Here is a 17,780-nt window from a genome sequence, read left to right as displayed (position 1 = left end):
CCACCCTCTGCCTCCCCCCCCAGCCCGCTCCCCTCCCTCCCACCTTCCCTGCCACCTGTTCTGGAGGGCGTTGGAGACAGGTGGCGGGGGAGCACTGCCACCATGACCCCCCACCCCCATCACCCTCAAGCAGGGATGCATGGGGAAGCCCCACTGGTTGGGTGGCTAGGGCATGTTTGCCACTGCCACAAACTTCCCCAGCAGTGGCTCAAACTTGGGCCCACACAGCCTGGGCTCCTGCACCCAAATCACCATCGGCCCTCTGGCAGATGTATATATAAACTAAGAATTTCTCATGAAAATTTTAATAATGAAACTTCCCCAAACTGGAATAAGTTTCAATCTTACATTTTGAACGCAATTTTCAAAAAAAGGGCCTAAAGTTTAGGTCCTAAATAAGTAGTTTAAGGATTCTGCCCACATTATATTTAAGATATGATTAACCAGTTAATCACATCTTAAGTTGTAACCTGGTCACACATTCAATCCATTAGCGGCATGATAAAATGAGGAATAAACCACAAAATTATTCCAAAAAGAAGTGCAACACTGACTGGTTCCCATCACAACCCTAACTGAACATATGGCCAGGTGTGCCTGTGTGGCTGGAAGCCCCATCAGCCATGGAAGCTTGCCTTCTTGCCAGTGCAGAGGAAGACTAGGATCGTGATCCAAGGCTCTGCCTACAACAGCAGTAAGGTGTGATGGGATCTGACACATGATCCTACAGTCACAGTTTGACTGTGTGGCTCATGCATCAGATCCCATCGTGCCTGTACCTGCACACCTGAGAGGGGCCCAAATTGCAACTATGCTGAATGCCCAGCATCTCCTAATGACTTCAGTCAAATTCAGTCTATGTATCACTGAGCTCTTCTGAAAATTCATGAGTACCATTCACTTCAGGTGGAGTTGATGGAAGTTGAAGTCATCTTGCATACCTAAGAAATGTTCAACTTTCCTATAGAGTCAAGCCCCAAAACATAGTAACAGAAAATATTGAGGAGTAATAATTTTTTAAATTGTTTTAAAAGTTTCACCTGCCCTTTGAAACTTCATCTTAAATTTATTGGAAAGACACTGGAAAAACATTATCACTTATAATAATTACCAGTCAGATGTTAATCATCAATAAAATCCTACCGCAATGTTCTATGCTGAAGCCAGCTTTCATGTTTGTAGTGAAGCTTCTCCAAATACTCTATAGGAATGTCTTGTTCTTCATCTCTTCCACGCAAGTAAATCCTATTCAAGCATTTCTGAAAATTGAGGTGGGGGGAAGAAGGGGGAAAAAAAAGACCTGTTGAGCTTGCAATAACAGAATTAAAAAGATGAGGTCTGGTCATTTTCAACTCCCTATGAAAAATGTTTTCTTGTTTAAAGCCAAAATATTCTTCTTACTTGCTAACTGGTAACTGGGTTTTGGGATTAAGAAAACAGATTGGCATGTTTAATTGACCATCCAAAAATCAACCAGTAAGGAAAGTGAGAGGAGTAGAGGGGACGGAGGCAGGGGACAAGCTAAGATATAAAACCTGCATTATTTCTTCATTTTTGATGTTGTATATACATGTCACTAACATAAACTTGAAAGTCTTCATTGTGAAACCATGTTTCTAATCAGACATTATTTTACTGATTAAATCTGAACTAACGCTCTTGAAAAACACTGCTGGCTCCATAAACTCAAAAAGAGTTGAAAGTTAAAATATATCAGCTAACAAGAACCTACTGGAGAGCCAGGCAGTACCAAGCATTTAACAGACTAAGACCCTAGAAAATCTACTAATCTGTCCAACAATGGCAGTCTAATCATCAAAACTAGTATAGCCCAATTTTGGAAGGGCATTTTAACAAGTTTGCTTTGCTACAGAATCTAAAGGACAGGGCAACTGAACTGTTCCATGGCAAGTCACAGCCACCCAGAGCAATTATCAAAATCATAGGTGCAAAGACAGAAAGGATACCTCTAAAGTTTTAAAATCAGCTACTTTCCAAGGCACACAAACTGACCACACAGGTTGAATCCTACATGAACAGGTTCCCAATTAGTCAGACAGGTAAGAGTACTCCCTTAGGTTCATAGAAAGTGATTGAGCCAGATCTGCATTGCATCCCAGATCTCTATCCAAACATTCTAACATGAGAGAACCGCTCCATTTCTGCAAGAACTTTTATGGCATGGGAAGAGAGGCAGGGGGCAGATCAATGGCCCCACAGCGAAGGAGGGATTGGGGCTGGAATAAGCTGCCCAGCCATTGTGGTGGGGCACAGGACTCGGGGGGGGGGGGCTCCCATCACTGCATGCCGCCAGTCCAGGAGCTGCTCTTCTAGTGGCTCCTCTGGTGGCTCTCACTGCCAGTCTGGGAAGGCATGGGAGCAGGTGTGTGCACCCAGATCCGCGCAGGGCAGGCTGAGCCAGGCTGTGCTCCAGGAGGCTAGCTCCAGCCACCTGCTGCTGGGCTGCACTCCACAGGGTGGGAGGAGCCAGGGCTGCGGCTGGGACTAGCCACCTGGAGTGCAGCCCTGGCTCCACTGGCCCCACAGGGCGCAGCCCAGTGGTGGGCAGCTGGGGCTAGCCACCCAGAGCGCAGCCCTGGCTCCGTCCACCCGGCAGCAGAGACTTGCCACCCAGAGCACAGCCCTGGCTCTGCCTGCCCTGTGGAGTGCAGCCTGGCAGCAGGTGACTGGAGCTAGCCTCCCAGAGTGCAGCCCAGCCCACCCTGCACAGATCCAGGGACACACACCCACTCCCATGCCCTCCCAAACCAGCAGCAAAAGCCACCAGAGGAGCCACCAGAAGAACAGCTCCCAGACCAGCAGTGCACAGTGGTGGGAGCCCCCCTCCCTGAGTCCCATGCCCCGACCCCACTGGTCAGCTTGTCCCAGCCCCTCCCTTGCTGTGGGGGTATTGATCTGCCCCCACACCACTTCCCTTCCCCCCCTCCACAATAGACTTACCAGCTGGAGGCAGCTGTGTCCAGAGTGTCATCAGGGACTGCCTGTAAAGTCTATGGCCGAATCTCCAAATAGATTCAGAGGCTTCCAATTAGATTCAGACCTTTTAATGGGTCTCCTGATTCGGATTTGGTCACCGAATCAGGCCCAATCTCCTCCGAATCGAATCAACTACCAAAGCTTTGCCCAGCCCTAACCAGCATACATCTAAGCAAAAGGAAAGTAGTCAGGATCCAGCCACTCTGCAAAGCAAATTCTCCTCCTTAAATTGGTATAAAGTTGTTGGTATTAATTTTTGTGACCAATAACAGCTGGTTAATAAAATATCCATTAAAGCTATATTGGCAGAAAATTGTTGGGGAAAAAAAGTGGGGAGAGGAGGAGGAATAGAACTGATATCCTATTTTCTTCTGTTTTCCTATTTTTCAACCAGTTCTAAACATAGATCAAATTAGTACTAGCTTCTGCTAGACATCTCATGAACATCAGAGAGGACACAAGCATGGATTCTACTGACATAAGAATGACACAGAACACTACTGAGCTCATGACAAGGCAACTGAAACAGCCAGACTAGCATTGTTGTTGGCTTCAGGTATGCCACCAATCTGGAGAGAGGAATTTCTACCACCTACCAATGACCTAACAGCTATGGGATTTCTACTGCCTTTTTTTGCTGATCTCTATGCAACACATAGATTTAAAGATGTTTGATATAACTGTACTACATGGCCACTGAATCTTTATTCTTTGGGATACAGATCTAAGTTACCCTAGTTTTTCATGCATCAAACTATTTTGTCATCATAATCTTAGCTTCATTTTTTAAGCATTACTTAAGCAGCCTTGGGGCTACAGGTGGGCAAAATATTCCTAGGCTGTTTCCTGAATGGAAACACTATGTCAGGTATGGACAATTATTTCAGCTGGAGAGCCGCTTAATGAGTTTTGCTGAGCTGTTAAGTGCCACAAGGATACACCCTTTATCAAACAGCCCACCCCCTGGTCACCATCTCAGGACTGGAAGTCCCACTGCCCTAGCCCCTGACCTTTGCCACCAGAAGTCCCACCCCTTCCCCAGAAGTACTCCTCAGAGATGGGGGAGCACTGTCTTGGCACCAGAAGTTCCTCCACAGTTTCGTCACATATTCCATGGCATAAGGAGGCCCACCCACCTGACACCAAACCTTGCCCTGCTTGCTGCCATATTGGTCCCAGAATCCCCTGCCCTCATCACATGGTCCCCGATATCAGATCCACCCCTAGACTGGGAAACACTACCCTTCCACAGGGCCTGCCCTCATGGTGCATGGCCTGTCCCTGGGACTGCAGAAGTTCTGCCCTTTAGGCCACAAGGCACAGGCATGACCCATCAGATAACGAGGGGTTGCAACCCCTCTAATAATTTGCCCTATCGCCCTCAAGCAATCGGTGGAGGTTTCAGGTGCACTGCACCTCCCCAAGAACAGAACAGCACTAAACCAACTGAAATGAGGTCTGCAGACAAAATCTTCCAAAAGAAATTTTAATGGAAGTATAGAAAAAAAAAATCATATACTTAAAAAAAAAGTCAAACATCTACTGTATCATGTTTTAATTTTATTAAAAAAAAATATTGTGTGTGTTCAAGTAGTGTATATAGAGGCAATAGCCATAATAGCTCAAAATAAAGTCTTATTCTTGTATATTGTGTGGGAGGTGGCAGAGGGGTGCATGTGTAGTATACAATTGGGGTGTGGGTGGGTATGTGCATGTGGGCAGCTAACCAAGCAATAGGTCCTGGGAGCTGACCAGAAGTGGGTGGGAGGAAGGAAGAGCAGGGCATGCTTGCAGCACAGCACCCACGTAAGGCAGGTGCAGTCAGCTCCACCACTCCACTGCAGCCCGTGGCTGCTCCTTGGTGCTCTGCATGGGGCCAAGACTCATCTGCTCCCACCTGGGCAGCTCACCCTGCGCTCCCACCTACACCTGCCCCTGCCCCTGCCCCTGCCCCAGCCAGTGCAAATTTTCTTGGCAGGACCACCTTCCACCCACTTAGCCATCTGCAGGCTACTGATCACGCCGAGCAGGCAGATTGAGTGGAAGGTGGCCAGGAGCTGGAGCTGGAGCCCCACGTGCTGGGGCAGAAGCCCCCAGCTACTGCTTCCCCTTTTGCCCACTGCTGCCACTTCCCCTCCCTCCCTACCTGCTGCCCAGAGCACTGCAGCAGGGACAGGATGAGCTGGTGAAGGCAGGGTAGCCAAGCAGTTCCAGCTACAGCCCCACCCAAGTCTTGGGAGCCACAGATGGCAGCAGAGCACGGCCAGGGTTGTCAACCCTAACTCATTGCCTGCAGCTCCCAGCTGGAGTCCCAGGAGCCACATGTGGCAGCATGGAGTCAGGCTGGCCTGGCCCAATTGCATGGGACTCCTTGCAGCTACCAGCCAGAGTCCCAGGAACCGCATATTTCCAGTGCCCTCTGCCTTGGAGCTGGGGCAGAAGGCTGGGTTGGAGGTTGCTTGCCTAGCAACCACAGCCCGAGCTGCTCCTGCTTTCAAAGGGGCAGCCACAGGCCAGTGATAATTGTCTTCTTTATCCAGCCCAGAGGGCCCCTCCAATCACCTGGTGGGTGGGATCTGGCCCACAGGCCACATTTTGCCTGCCCCTGGTTTACACCCAACTTTTATTTCCCAGACAGTTGTGCTACTCTTCCCTGATCCCCGTCTCAGGTCACAAAATCTTGCTCCTCACCTCAGGAGTAGCTCTGAGATAAATGATTCCATCCAGCTCAAGACTTTGACCAAACTGCTTATTCATCCATTCATGCCAGTCTTGGTAAATGGTCCATTCAGTCTCGTTCATACAATCGGACTCATACAAGTTAGCTGCAAAAATATACCTAAAAAAGGAAAAGATTTAGTCAAACAAAGAGGGAACTCAAGTCATATTTTTCATTGGATCCAAAAAGATAAACAGCTCTTATTTTCAAGATTCAGATATATGCTCAATAAACCCCCTGCCAACTTTACCATGTCCTGCCAGAACCCAGTCTTATAGAGGAACATTTAAGTTGAAGTTCCTCTACTGAATCACCACAATAGCTAATGGAGATTATCCTGGGGCACAAGTTAACTGCAAGACTGTAGGCACATAGCTCATAAGGAAAGTTAGGTAAAACAAAAAAAACGAAGACTAAAATTACATACAGATAATACATACCAATGAATAAAACAAAATTGCTGTATGTCCTGCTGGTAAAACAAACTCATTTCATACTTGCAAAGGACTTGAACAACATATCCACCAACAAGCTTGTGAAAACCTCATGTATAATCACAATCAGAGCCTTATATACATTCCCATGATGTACTTGAAAGGATATGGCTGTTCAGCCAGAAGGCTGAAAACTGAACATACCTGTCACTATACACAGATCGTTCAAAGAAGACCACTGGGTTCTCTGCCTCTTTGAGCTTCCCATCAAGAGACTTAAGCTGAGCCCGGATCCTGCTCAGGCATGCATACATCTGGAAGGTGAAAGACCACCGGTCTGGTTTTTCATACATCATCTGAAGCACATTCCCACCACTTTTCTGGGATGTTGTCAGCTCCTGTATAAAGTCAGTCACCCATTAGTTATGGCTTTAGCCAAGTTACTTCTAAATCATCCAGTGTAACAACATCACACAACCTCTCCCTCCTTCAATGTCTCCACTGACTTCTTGGCTCCTCTTATACACAAGTAAAGCATGAGTGATGTCTACTCAACACCTCCCCATCCGGGGACTGTGCTGAAACACACCACGCATGTTCTACCTTTTCCTGAGACCCCTGCAATACTGAGCCATAATGTGAGTGAACATACAATCACTAGTTTCACTTAGAGAAAGAAAAACACAGGTATGATCTGTGGTGCTCTTGACTTTTATTTACCTAAAACAGTGGTGCACAACCTTTTCACCCACTGGGCCAGATGAGTGATGCCAGGTCTGATCATGGGCTGGATCTGGCCAGCAGGCTCAATCTGGCACACAGGATGGGTACATCTGGGAGCTGCACAGGTCCCATCTGGACATGAGAGGAGTGGCCCAGTCCAATCTGAATATGAGGGGAGGGGGCAGGGAGCAGGCCAGCCCAATATGGCTGCACAGGGAATAGGACCAGCCCTAATCTGATCCTGCAGCAGTGGCCCTGAGCAGGGCTGGATTTGGCTACACAGTTCTACCATTCTCCCGCTATCAAATTTCCCCAATCTGAGGAGGATCCCCAGAGGCCATGGCCCCACGGCTGGATTTGCCAGATTGAGAACCCCTGACCTAGAAGAAAGATTGCATGAGAATCAAACCTTAAATCACAGAGATACTGCAAGGCACAAGACTAACAAAGATCAAATGCATCCAACATGTCACTTGCATTAAACTTACACAAATTGCAAAAACAGTTGTTATCCACAGTTCTGTTACTTCGCCATTTTAGAAATATCTTACTGTTTAAAGCTAGATATCAACATTTTTAAAGCACAGCAAGACACTTCCTTTAAATAAACTTCTCCTGAGGCATACTGCTTTTTCTTTAAGAACTTCAACCCATGGCAGTAACAGATTTCTAGCCTTATAAATATATTGCCAATAACTTTATATGATGACTATAAAGGTAACACACTTACTGTGACCATCTCTGATGAGGGCAGATTGATACCAGTGAAATACTGGCACTATCCACATTGATACTGACATCAACATCAGGAAGAAAGGCTCTAGATTTGGCTTAAACTGAATGTTTTTAACTTGAAGTTTTTTAAAAGTTTAGAAGCTGCAGGAGTCTTTATTCACTGTTTTACAAACAGAAAGGTAACCTGCTGGCAATACCAAAATGATGTCACTCTTGCAAAGTGCTCCTTTTTTTCCTCCGACTTCCATGAGTTAATTTTAAAATGTTGCTGGCTTAGCACATGCCAACTGTTAGTCATAGTTTGCTTGGTAACAGTTGCTGACACAACATCTAAGCAGACAGCTACATATACTCTAAACATGCCCTATGGGGCAAGAACATATATCCCAGCACAGAATTAAATATCTTCCTCTCCTAGCTGAAGGGGTTACACATTTAGAGGATTCATTTAGCAACAATAAAAATCGAATGTTGGAATGCCACTGAACATGCATGCAAATTCAACAAAACAATATATATGTGCTACACAGAAAACAGCTTTCTATACAGGTCTATATGAAGAAAAAAAACTGAAGTCTGATATTACTGTAATCTGTCTTTGGGTGTTGGGTGGGAGGAAGACAAAGCATGTCCATTTTACTTAAGGAAAAATAAACGTGATTTGACCTAACAAGTGCTTCTGAAAATTAACTAAGGTGTGAGCAGCACAAAAATTATCATCAACAAGTAAAACTTTGTACTACTCTAGTGACATAAGGATTTTTCCTATGAAGATTTTTGTAAACAAAAATTAAGAACCAGAGACTAATACAAAAGTCACATGACAGGTCAGCAGCAAAGCTGCTAAGACTCAGGGTGGGACTACCAGGCTTGTTCTCTGCCAGAACACACTTCTCTCACCAGCTGTCATTTAAATCTAGATTCACTGTGCACACATGCTTATGGAGTGCATTTGTTGGGTTAAGCAAATGACAGTCCATCAGCCAAATAGCTCATTTTCTCTTTATAAAAAACCTTATAAAGCATAGAAAATTAAACACATTTTGCAATAGCTGTATCTTTATCAACGCACAGCAACATTAAGTTGGCCCACGCAATGCATAGAGTATTTTCTTGTTTTTGTTTAGAATGTGCAGTTTATCATTAGTACTTTTATCTTTTAACACACACAACCTGTGTGCAAGCAGCTCGTGTGCCACAAGTGATATATTTTATTAGACTAACTAGATAGTTGGAAAAAAAAATGTTTCTTCATTTGCAAGCTTTTGGGCACATGAACCCTTCCTCAGCCATAGAAGAAATTTTACAGTTTTTGAATTGTCCTAGGTAGAAATGAAAACTCATATTGTACAAGAGAACTGGAGAGAAGCTAGCACCCCTGCTCCAGCTTTTTGTGTCAAGCTAAATTTGCATATTTGCAGAACAACCTCAACACAATGAATTCCTTGACCAGGAGAACCTTTTCATCACCAATTCTCCTGTGAAATATGAAACATTGCAACAAAAAAGAAGCATAATTTAACATCCTGCTTGCTATCAGACACGGTTGAGGTAAATAGACTGCTACAAATTTTATCAAAGCCTAATTTGCATAAAATGAACTTTCCCAACCAGAACTTATACCATCCTCCAGGTCTCCCGTACAATATAAGTTTTCATTTCTACATGGGAGAAATTTTACAATCCTTACATTCTCCTATGCCTGAGGAAGAGCGTGTGTGCCGGAAAGCTTGCAAAAATTTTTTTTCCGTAACTGTCTAGTTGATCTAATAAATAGGTATCACCTCTAGCACACTGACTGCTTGTACTTTTAGACCAACATGGCAACAACCTTTATCCCTGATAATCTGTGTACTGTATATCTGTTTTTGCTCTGGGGACCTTCAGCTTTGCAGTTAACCAATTTTATGAACAACTTTAAGCTTGTAGTAATACCATTTTTCCTTGTATTTATTAAGGGTTTTTTGAGATGCATATAACAAACAAACTATCTTATAATAAGTCCCACACCCAATCAACTCCAACCTGTTATTACAAATGTATGAAAAGTTAGGGTCCTAATTCAATGCACCTCCTGAGACAGGAGCATGCTTCCATCACTGATCAAGCCAAAAATAGTATCTCAAACTGTGTGGCTGCCTGCGGTGCAAAGATATCATAAGTAATGAGAGTGGATGTGATATACCTTGATTTAAGCAGGACTTTTGACACAGTTTCTCACAACATTCTGATTAACAAGCTAAGGAAATAAGATTAGACCGAAGTACTGTAAGGTGGACAGATTACTGGTTGGATCATTGTACTCAGCAAGTACAATTAATAGCTCAATGTCTAGATGGGAAGAATTACCAAGTGGGGTTCCCTGCTTGCCCCTGCAATGGGTGCCGGCTGGGGTGTGCAGGGAGCAGATCGCAACGCTATCACAGCTTAGCGATCCCAAACAGGATGGTGCCATGGGTAAGGATGGAGGACTGGAACTGCCACCAAGGAGGAATACCCTGATCTGGTCCACACCTGCAGAGAGCAAACTGGGAAAGCCATGGCTGTGATGGAACTTCAGCTAGCTACAAATATCAAGGATAATAAAAAGACTTTTTTAGATAGGTGGGGAGCCGGAGGAAAAGCAAGGGCAACATTGGACCCCTGCTAAACCAGATGGGGCAACTGACAACCAATGCCCATGAAAAAGCAAACTTGCTAAATGGGTACTTTGCGAGTTTTTCACCGGTCCTAAGGGACACCCCTGCCCACTGTGGGTCAGGGATGCCTGGGTGAAGGAGATTCCTTACCCTCCGTGAAGGTATCCAGCCTGTCAAGGTGTTTCTTCAACTCAGCCGGCCCTGTTTACACCAAAGGGTACTCAAGGAGCCGGCAAGCATCATAGCTCAGCCCCTGGCACAGATCTTGGAGAATTCCTGGCACTCTGGTGAAGTGCCCGAAGACTGGAAGAAGGCCAACGTCATGCCTGTCTTCAAGAAAGGGAGGAAAGTGGATCCGGCAAACTACAAGCCCATCAGCCTGACCTCTATCCTAGGGAAGGTCTTGGAAAAGATTATCAAAGAGGCCATTCTTAACAGACTAGTTGACGGCAATATCCTGAGGCATACCCAGCACGGGTTTGTTGCAGGTAGGTCTTGCTTGACCAATCTCATTTCCTTTTAAGACCAGGTGACCTATCACCTGGACAAGGGGGAAGAGATTGATGTCATATATCTTGACTTCAAAGAAGTCTTCGATCTGGTACCCCTTGATTACCTCTTGGCAAAACTGGCTAACTACAGCCTTGACCTCGCCACCATCCGCTGGCTGGGGAATTGGCTCCATGGCAGGACCCAGAGGGTGGTGGTTGACACAAGTCAATCATCGTGGTGCATGGTGACCAGTGGGGTCCCTCAAGGCTCTGTCCTAGGGCCTGTACTTTTTAACATCTTCATCAATGTAGACATTGGTGTCAGCAGTGGGCTGGCCAAGTTCGCCAATGACACCAAACTCTGGGTAAAGCATCCACACCTGAGGACAGGAGGGTGATCCAGGCAGATCTTGACAGGCTCATGAAATGGGCGGTTGAGAACCTGATGGTGTTTAACACTGAAAAATGCAAGGTTCTCCATCTTGAGAGGAAAAACCTGCAGCATGCTTATAGGCTCAGTAGTGCTATGCTGGTTAGCCCTACAGATGAAAGGGACTTGGGGGTCATGATTGACCACAAGATGAACATGAGCCTTCAATCTGATGTTTCAGCTAGTAAAGTAAGCAAAACGCTGGCTTGCATCCATAGATGCTTCTCAAGCAAATCCCGGGACGTCATCCTCCCATTGTACTCAGCCTTGGTGGGGCCACAGCTGGAGTACTGCATCCAGTTTTGGGCTCCACAATTCAAAAAGGATGTGGAAAAGCTTAAGAGAGTACAGAGAAGAGCCATGCACATGATCAGAGGTCAGGAAAAAACAGACCTTATGATGAGAGGCCAAGAGCCATGGGACTCTTCAGTCTGGAAAGCACAGGCTCAGGGGCAATCTGGTGCCCACCTATAAGCCTATCAGGGGTGCTCACCAGGATCTGGGGGAACGTCTGTTCACCAGAGTGCCACAAGGGATGACAAGATCGAATGGTCACAAACTCTGCCACGACCGATTCAGGCTGGACATAACAAAGAACTTCTTTACTGTCCGAGCCCCCAAGGTTTGGAATAGACTGCTGCTGGAGGTGGTTCAAGCACCTACTTTGAACACCTTCAAGACACATTTCAATGTCTATCTTGCTGGGATCCAATGATCCCTGCTGACTTCCTGTCCCTGGGGCAGGGGGCTGGACTCAGTGATCCTTTGGGGTCCCTTCCAGCCCAAATGTCTATGAAATCTAAAGTGCTCACCCTTCCCCCTGTGGGAGGAGGCAAGCACAGGCTTCTCTGAGCTGGCTCCAGTGCCAGGAGCTAAGTTTATAATTGTCCTTGTCCCACTGCTCTGTGAGAAGCTAAGTGCCCTTTGCTTTAAATGAAGAGTTATGAACTTAATCTTGCCTTAAGCACAATGTGTAGATCAGACCTCAACTAGTTACTTATGTCTCAAGTGGTCACCTGGCTACATGCTCAATCAAATTAATGGGGTGATAAAAAGAAGAATAAAGGACAAAGTTATTCCATAAAATGTGTATTAATTTTGTAGCTGCTTCCCATCATGCCATTAACTGAACATGTGACCAAAGGCCCTTGTGGTTGAGAGTCCCATCAGCCTATCAGAGCTCCTAACTGAGGGTGCCCATGTGCACACGCAGGCCTGGAAGCTCCCAGATGCTGCTGCTCCCAACTACTGGGGTACTCCAATCAACCCCACAGTTGAGAGAGTGCATCTGATGTGGCGTCCCAACTACGGCAGGGGGGCACCTGGAACAACCCCACAGCTGGGACACCTGTCACAGGGACCCTTGGAGCACCTTCATGGCATCCAGTCACACTAAGGGTCCCAGCCAGTGGAGCTTGCTTCTTCCCAGTGAAGCAAACCAGCCAGCCAAGGCACCAGCTATAAGGAATGATGGGATCTGATTTGCAATCCCACAGCCACACCATCACGCCTCTTCCCATGCATGTGTGGCATGGCAGGAGGTGCAGTTGTGTGAATCATTCATCAGATCCCATCACACCCTTACCTGCATGTCTAGAGGGCCCTAAGAAGCCTACCATGATGCTTAACTAGAGTAAGGACTCCCAATATGACTGAGAAAGAAAGCATGTATTCAGGAAGTTGGCTCTACTAGGGGTCTGACAAAGACAGAGACAACTGACCTTATGTTTAGGAGTGCACATAAATTCCAAGTTAGTGAAATTTTAGTACAAAATGGACATGGTCCATGCATATTGAAAGATATTTAAATGTTATTAAAAATCAGGGGGGACCAATTCAAATCATGATTTAAAAGTCACAAGATGGAAATCATTGTTTTAAAAAAAGAATTTAATTTAGTTCTGGATTCGTACTTTTGTTATTTCCCAAAGTAAAGCTAAAATTCATCGATTGGCAACCATTAAAACATGCTTTTTTACAACTAAATATCAATTTACACTCAATTTCAAGTTACAGGAGAATTCTTTGGGCAAATACAGTGTAGCATACATTTGGGCAGATTCACTCTTGCCCTCTGTGAATAAGTGGACTAATTAAAAATGAGCACAGTATCTACCAAAGATTTTGGATGGCTGATGTCAAAGCCTTTTACCAGTAGCTTCCCAATGTATATGATAAATCTTTAGGATGCATATACAACTATTGGGGCCTTTTTTAAAAATAACTGAATTCCAGAAGGAATTTGCTGTTCTGAATCCAGAGAACTCCTAGCTAGGAAAGTGCAAGGAAAGCTCTATCGAACTATCACCTCCTTGGACATACCTTATTATGCAGGGTTCCCATTCCTTCCCATCTCCAGCATCTGATGAAGTAAACTTCAGCCCATGATAATTACTGCTATGCATAATCTACTTCAGTTCATCTATAATGTGCAAATTCACCCTGCCACCTCCTACATTGCCATAACAAGTACCAGAAGCAATCTGCCAATTTTGATGGAAGAAGAAATGCCTCTTTTCCGGTCATCTCAGCCTGAATTACCTTTATCAAAAAGTGTATTCAATATAATATTTTCACACCACAACAGTGTGCATGGATTCCATTCTTGACTTGAAACAGACATTTAAAGGCCCTCACATATTGACAGTACTGCAAGCTACTAAAGCTTCCTTATTTCAGCTTAAAAGGGCTGAGCAAAAACATTTTCTGGCACATAAAATTCCCACCCTATAAATGGCAGGTGATGCAAAAGTCTTAACTGTTGAGAACTTCAGCTTAGTGCACTGTTGTGGCAGGAAAGTGCAGCTCCAGCTCATCACAACCCATCCTACACAGGAAGAACAGATAGAATAGGATGCAGGCAGGGTTTGTTACATCCCAGTTTCCTCTGCAGCATCATAGGGGGTCCCCCAGCTACAGCACACATGGAGAAGATGGGAACACCCCTTCTGCAGTGAACCCTCTTTTCAGGAGGCAGCCCAGCTCCACTCATCCTCTGATTCTGGGACTAAAGGAGCTCCCAAGGAGGAGATGCAAGCATGTAGGAGCGAGAAGGCTACAGTATATCAGGACCTGTAGGTGATCTCTTCTAGCAGGATTCCCCAGAGAGCTGCATTGGCTCTTCTCAAAGGGCTGCACAGCCCTATTACCTGGCATTAGACATTAGAACAGCAGTTCTCAGCAGGATGCTATCAAATTCCAAAATGTGATGGAAGGGTGCCTTAAATCCAAAAATGTTGAGGAAAAAAAAAAAAACTTGCTTAGTCAACCAAGATACATGGTACTATTTTATAGCCTTTCAAAATTCCTTTACAGCTCAATGAGAGCATGACTGCACTTGAAAAGTCAACTCAGACCACTAGGTGGCAGCCATGAAACCATCTGAAAGAGTGACAAGTGCAAGATTTGGAGGTAGGAAAAAAAATCCAAACCAGACTGAGTAGAGTTTAGCCAATTCAGCCAAATACTTATGAAACACTTTCAAAGGCATCTCATTTTTTTTCTCCATGCAGCAACTCAGAGGTGGTGAAAGTAACTTCTTTTCTGTGCGTGTCATCCCACATTTTTACAAGGGCATGGGAGGCTAGTCTATGCAAGAGCAAGGACTTGCATCTTTCAATACATTTTTTGAGGACACTTTGCTACTCAATGATGTAATGATTGGGAATATACAAGTCAGGCTAGAGGTTAAGAAAGAATGGCATGTTCCTTATATCATTTTAAACACAGGAGTGTAGAAGTATGTTCTATTAAAACATTACAAGCTTGATCAATCACAACCAAAACCTGCAAGACAAGGGAAAGTCAGAATACGGTGAGCATCAGTGAGGCACTGATTATAAAGAGGCAGATTTTCCCCTAAATAAGAGTCAGTTTACCATACCTCACTATCTTCTTGGCTATCTTCTTGGCAGCTTTGAACATTGCACCATCTTGCTACAGGTTCTGGAACAACTTCCCAGTCTTCACTGGCTTGTTTGAGGATACTCACAAAGGTTGATTTCCCTGCAGCTGTTGGAAGATGTGAGACAATAGCTCAACAGACATTAGATATAATTCTCTAGTAAGAAGGCAATCTGTTTGCCAGCCTCATGAATTGCCATCTTCCCTTCCCAGGCTCTACTGACTTCACAAAACCTCCTTCTGACATGCTACTCTGGCAACACTATTACATCCCCAACAAGGAACAAAACCAGCAGGATCTAAAATAATCTCTCTCTCTCCCTGTTAGCAACTGTTTGCCGTCATTCCTTCTGAAGGAACAAAATGCTTCCACTGCAGCTCTAGTATTTTAGCAGAAAGCAGTAAAGTCATTTCCACCATTTTTCTAGTAAACGTTTAAAAATGAACGGTAAGACTTTGCATACACAAAAAAAAAAGGAAATACTTTGAAAAAGGGCAAGAGCCCCTCTGCAGCCTTAAAACTGCTCCTTAATGACAGGAAAGTGGCAATTGCAAAGTACAAAGTGCACCCCCCGCGCCCCGGAAGTACCACGCTTCGGGCAAACCCTGTGTGGGCCTCACAACCTGCACGGGCAGGTGCTCCGCCTCGTCCCCTTATATCTCAGAGGAAACTGTCGAGCAAATTCTTTCCCAAGTGGCCAGTGCAGTGAGTAGCAGCTCGAGCCCATGACCTACACAGCAGGACGTACAATACAGCCAAATCCGTGCACCTGCACATGCGAAACTCCCGTGCTCCGGTACCCGGGGGTCGCTCCCCAGTGGGCGCGTTACCGAGAGGCGGCCGCGCACCAGGACCCCCCTCCCGCCCACGGAGAAGCCCGCAGCCGGGCCCAGGCAAGTCCCACAGCCGGGAACCTCCGCTTCCGCAGCCCGGGGGGTGGGGAGGAGGCGCTCACCGATGTTGCCCTCGATGGCCACCTTCTTCACGACGCCACCACTGCGGCCGCGCTTGGGCGGAGTGGCCATGGGGATGCGCTGGGGGTCGCGAGGAGCTGAGCCCGACCGGATCCAGCCCAAATGCCTCCTCTGCGCGCGCCCGCCCGCAGCCGCCTTTGAATTTGGCGCGCGGCGTCTGAGCGGTTTCTCGTTGCAGTGACGTCACCCGCGCGCCTCAGGCCCTGCGCCCCTCCCTCTCCCGGGGGCAGACACGCCCTTCGCGCCGCGACCGGACGGGGGGTGGTAAGGGCCAAACGGGCCAGTGAGCGGAAGGATCGGGGTGCGTGCGCTCCCTCGCCGGGCCCTGCTAGGCTCGCGCCGCCCCGTGCCGCGAAGGAGCCGCAGTCGCACCGGAGCTGCGGATGGAGGGAGCGCCGAGCGCCTCGATCCGCGGGGGCAGGAGCCCCGGAGCGGCCCAGGGGAGCGCCGCGGGACTCGTGCGGCCGCCTGGGGGCAAGGCAGGCCCTTGGCCCGGCCCTGCCCGCAGGAGCCGGGCAGCCCTGCAACCCGCTATGGGGGCCCCGTACACCTGTTACGCGATGACCTGATCACTGGTGCAGTGACTCGAGGGGCCACAGGGCCGAAGTACTTACCACACATGAACTGGTGTATCGAGCAGTACACTGAGGTCAGCCGCAGGGGCAGAGTAACTGCCGCACCATAGAAATCCGCCTTCCAGCCCTGAAAAGAGCAAGCCTGCCACAAAGTTAGTGCTAAAAATGTACAATAACTCCATAGTTGGTTTCTGCCCAGCTTTGATTTGAGCGTAGGGCAGGGCCTTTAGAGAGCCCAAACGAGTCTTCCCCCTGCCGCAACCAAGGGGCAGTGCGGCACCAAGCCACTCTGTCTGTCCAGGAGGCTGGAAATCCTGCAATCCTCATCTATGCATAGTAGGACAATAAGGTACTGTGCTGCTTGTTGCTAGAGCCTCCAGTTGCACCAGTCATGCCAACTTGGCTGTCTCCAACTTTTAGGCTGTGGAAACTAACTCCCCAGAACCCAGATAGTCTGCTTACAGCATGTGTTCATGGGACAGACCCTCTGCAAAAGGCTTGCATTTAAGAATGAGGACACAATTTGGAGTTGGATTCAGGTTATCGGCAAGCCTCACTTCTCCATACGGAGTCCACCCATCGCGAGTGGGCTGACTGCTGAAGACTGGATCCCATGGCAATCCTGAACACGTACTTGAAATTTCCCCTGTGCGGCTAGGCTCCCAGTACTCTGTCAGAGCATTTTCCAGTTCTCTTTGGCATCCTGGGATGTCTGGTGCATCTCTCCAGTATCTGCCTTTCTCTTTCTCTGGCGCAACCACCAGATTGCCCAGTGTCACACCAACCTGAGCAAGGTGCCCAAATCCAGAGCTCCTAGGCCTAGAGCGGTGGAAGGTCCCCAGGTTCAGCTGGGGAACAGGTTTGATGCCCTGGCAGCTGTGATGGAGGAGGACAGTGGAATTGCCTCCAGCGGGGACGATGCCACTCCCCACAGGACAGGTAATGGGCGGAGAGCGAACACCAGGAGGAAGAAATGCCGGGTCCTTATCATCGGAGACTCCATCCTAGGACTGGAAGGTCCCATCTACCGGCCCGACCCCTTGACATGACAGGCCTGCTTCACACCTGGAGCTCAGGTCAGGGACATCACAGAAAGGATCCCGGCCTGCATCTGACCTGCAGACCAGTACCCCATGGTTGTCGTCCATGTGGGTACGAA

At 47.0% G+C, this 17,780-nt stretch overlaps 1 protein-coding gene across 2 annotated transcripts in view; it reads right to left on the bottom strand.

The window, feature by feature from the left end:
* DCK (deoxycytidine kinase) overlaps window positions 1-17,780 on the bottom strand; it is a 23,715-nt gene that overhangs the window by 5,334 nt on the left and 601 nt on the right. The window contains exons 1-5 of one of the 2 annotated variants that reach the window (XM_019534272.1): window positions 16,028-16,341; window positions 15,052-15,179; window positions 6,355-6,548; window positions 5,689-5,836; window positions 1,144-1,259 (exon numbers count right to left, since the gene is read on the bottom strand). In XM_019534272.1, the coding sequence (XP_019389817.1) occupies window positions 1,144-1,259; window positions 5,689-5,836; window positions 6,355-6,548; window positions 15,052-15,179; window positions 16,028-16,097 (656 nt within the window). In that variant the 5' untranslated portion in view covers window positions 16,098-16,341. Of the gene's footprint in view, window positions 1-1,143; window positions 1,260-5,688; window positions 5,837-6,354; window positions 6,549-15,051; window positions 15,180-16,027; window positions 16,342-17,780 lie in introns of those variants that run through there. The other variant, XM_019534273.1, reaches the window with a different exon arrangement.

The sequence above is a fragment of the Crocodylus porosus genome, unplaced genomic scaffold, assembly GCF_001723895.1.
Source record: "Crocodylus porosus isolate Cpor-Errol unplaced genomic scaffold, CroPor_comp1, whole genome shotgun sequence".
NCBI classification, from domain to species: domain Eukaryota; kingdom Metazoa; phylum Chordata; order Crocodylia; family Crocodylidae; genus Crocodylus; species Crocodylus porosus.
Note: the sequence above shows the minus strand (reverse complement) of the source record. Positions and strands in the feature narration are given on the sequence as shown.